At 42.1% G+C, this 2,827-nt stretch overlaps 1 protein-coding gene across 1 annotated transcript; it reads left to right on the top strand.

Annotated features, from left to right (window-relative positions):
* The first annotated feature begins 268 nt into the window (after positions 1-268).
* On the top strand, positions 269-694 carry LOC117276553 (uncharacterized). The gene has a single exon (XM_033655882.1). The coding sequence runs from the start codon at positions 269-271 to the stop codon at positions 692-694; it is 426 nt and encodes a 141-aa protein (XP_033511773.1).
* The last annotated feature ends 2,133 nt before the right edge of the window (positions 695-2,827 follow it).

Genomic DNA, 2,827 nt, shown 5'->3' with positions numbered 1-2,827 from the left:
TGATGCTTAGGCGGAGGTCATTTCGGCCTAGGGATTTGCATCGGGCTCAGTGCCAAATGCTTCAGATATGGATTTAAGGGGAACTATCTAGTTGCTCACCCAAATTGTTGCTACTCAGGCTCAAAGGCAGGGAACACGTGTTGTTGATGAGATGGGTAGTTCCAGGTCTAGGGAATTCCTCAACATGAAATCTCCAGTTTTCACAAGGTCCAAAAAGGATGAGGATCCACAAAACTTCATTGGTGATGTTGAGAAAATTTTTTGAGTGATGCATGCTACAGACACTGAGGCACCAAAGCTTGCTGCATACCAGCTGAAGGATATTGCTAACACTTGGTATGAAACATGGGAAGAGACCCAAGGGGAGGATGCGACTCCTACGACTTGGAAAGAGTTTGCAGATGTGTTTCTTGAGCATTTTCTACCCATTGAGGTCTTGGAAGCTAAGGCTTTAGAGTTTGAGAGACTCAAACATAATGAGATGAGTGTGAATGAGTACTACCTCAAGCTCGACTCTCTGGCCAAGTATGCTCCGGAAATGGTACGTGATATGAGGGCCAGAGTTAGGCGATTTGTTTTGGGGCATTCAGATGACTTGTTTGCTGATGCTAATATAGCTGCTCAGAATAATAATATGGCCATTACTAAGATGGTTGCTTTTGTTCAAGGGAAAGAAGACAGGCTGAAAGAATAAGAGCGGCTACAGAGAAAGAAGGACATGGAATTCAGCAAGAGAGCTAAGTCTGCAGGAAATTTCAGCCAAGGGGGATCTCAAGGAGGTGGTAATCGTCGGTTCTTCAGGAAACCAAAATTAGGACCTGCTCCATCTTCAACTAGTGCACCAGCTCAGAGGTCCAAGTATAACAAGAAAAGCCAAAATTTCAGAGCAGTAGGCTCACAATCACATGCTAGTGTGGGCTATAAAGGCCTTGAGTACCCTACTTGCAACACATGTGGTAAGAAGCACACATGGGTGTGTTGTTCAGGCACAAATGGTTTCTTTGGGTGCGTTCAGTAGGGCCACTTCTTGAGGGATTGTCCATCAGCAAAGAAGAATAATGGAGTCAATGTAGCTCAGTCCACTAATTCAGCAGCCCCTCATAACTCTCCGTCCCAACAAGGGTGTGGTGCAGCAAAGTCTGTTAATGCAAGCGATGGTCGAGATCGCTTGTATGCACTGGTAGACCGTCAGGATATAGAGGCTCGTAGAGATATTGTCACGGGTATTCTAACAGTATTCACCTTTGATGTTTACGTTATTTTGGATCTGGGATCCACCCTATCATATGTAACCCTAAGAAATTCGGGATAAAACCATAAAAGTTATATGAACCCTTTGAAGTGTCCACTCCAGTTGGATAATCAGTAATAGTTAGACATATCTATATAGGTTATCCAGTCAAAGTGTATCATCGCCTTACTATAGCATACTTAGTAGAATTAGAGATGGTAGACTTTGATGTAATCATGGGCATGAATTGGTTAGTGTCCTGTTATGCCACAGTGGGTAGTAGAACCAAAATAGTAAGTTTCGAATTTCCTAGTGAACTAGTCTTAGAATGGAGGGTGAAGTGGTAGCACATAGGGGTAGGTTTATTTCCTATCTTAAAGATAGAAAGATTATCTCTAAAGGGTATATCTATCACTTGGTTTGAGTTTGGGATGCAGATGCTTAGATTCCCACTCTCCAGTTAGTACCAATTGTAAACGAGTTCCCAAAAGTGTTTCTTGAAGATCTTTCCGGAGTCCCTCCCGATAGAGAGATTGACTTTGGAATTGATCTACTCCCGGCACTAAGCCAATATCTATTCCACCTTATAGAATGGCTCTATGAGAGTTGAAAGAGCTAAAAGTCCAGTTGAAGATATTCTAGATAGGGGATTTATAAGGCCAAGTGTCTCACCTTGGGGCGCACCGATCTTGTTTATCTGTAAGAAGGATGGCTCTTTGCGCATGTGCATTGACTATCGTCAGTTAAATAATGTCACCATCAAGAACAAGTACCATCTTCCTAGAATACATGATTTATTCAACCAACTTCGAGGTACCATCAGTTGAAGGTTAAGGAAGGTGATGTTCCAAAAACAACTTTCAAGACTCATCATGTGCATTTCGAATTTTTAGTAATGTCATTTGGTTTAACGAATGCACCAGCAGCTTTCATGGACCTTATGAATAGGGTCTTCAAGCCTTATCTTGATTTGTTCGTTATTGTATTTATTGATGATATCTTGGTTTATTCTCGTAGCGAGACAGACCATGTAGAACATCTAAGAATTGTGTTGCAGACACTGCAGGATCACAAGTTATATGCAAAATTTTCTAAGTGTGAATTTTGGTTGAAATCAGTAGCGTTTTTGGGACATGTCATCTCAGGCGAAGGCGTGAAGGTGGATCTTCAAAAAATAGAGGCAGTGAATAATTGGCCTAGACCCACCTCAGTATCCAATACAAGAAGTTTCCTAGGTCTAGCAGGCTATTACAAGCTTTTCATAGAGGGATTTTCCTCTATCTCATCACTAGACTGACTCAAAAGAAGGTCAAGTTTTAGTGGTCAGATGCTTGCGAGAAGGTTTTGAGGAGTTGAAGAAGAGGTTGAATTCAGCTCCAGTCTTGATGCCACCGGAAGGAACCGAAGGGTTCGTTGTTTATTGTGATGCTTCAGTGGTTGGTCTTGGATGCGTGTTAATGTAGCAAGGTAAAGTCATAGCCTACGCATCAAGACAACTCAGGGCTCACGAGAAGAATCACTCGACTCATGATCTTGAGTTAGCTGTGGTGATATTTGAGCTAAAAATATGGAGCCATTATTTGTATGGAGTGCATG

The sequence above is a fragment of the Nicotiana tomentosiformis genome, chromosome 10 (assembly GCF_000390325.3).
Source record: "Nicotiana tomentosiformis chromosome 10, ASM39032v3, whole genome shotgun sequence".
Classification (NCBI taxonomy): domain Eukaryota; kingdom Viridiplantae; phylum Streptophyta; class Magnoliopsida; order Solanales; family Solanaceae; genus Nicotiana; species Nicotiana tomentosiformis.
Note: the sequence above shows the minus strand (reverse complement) of the source record. Positions and strands in the feature narration are given on the sequence as shown.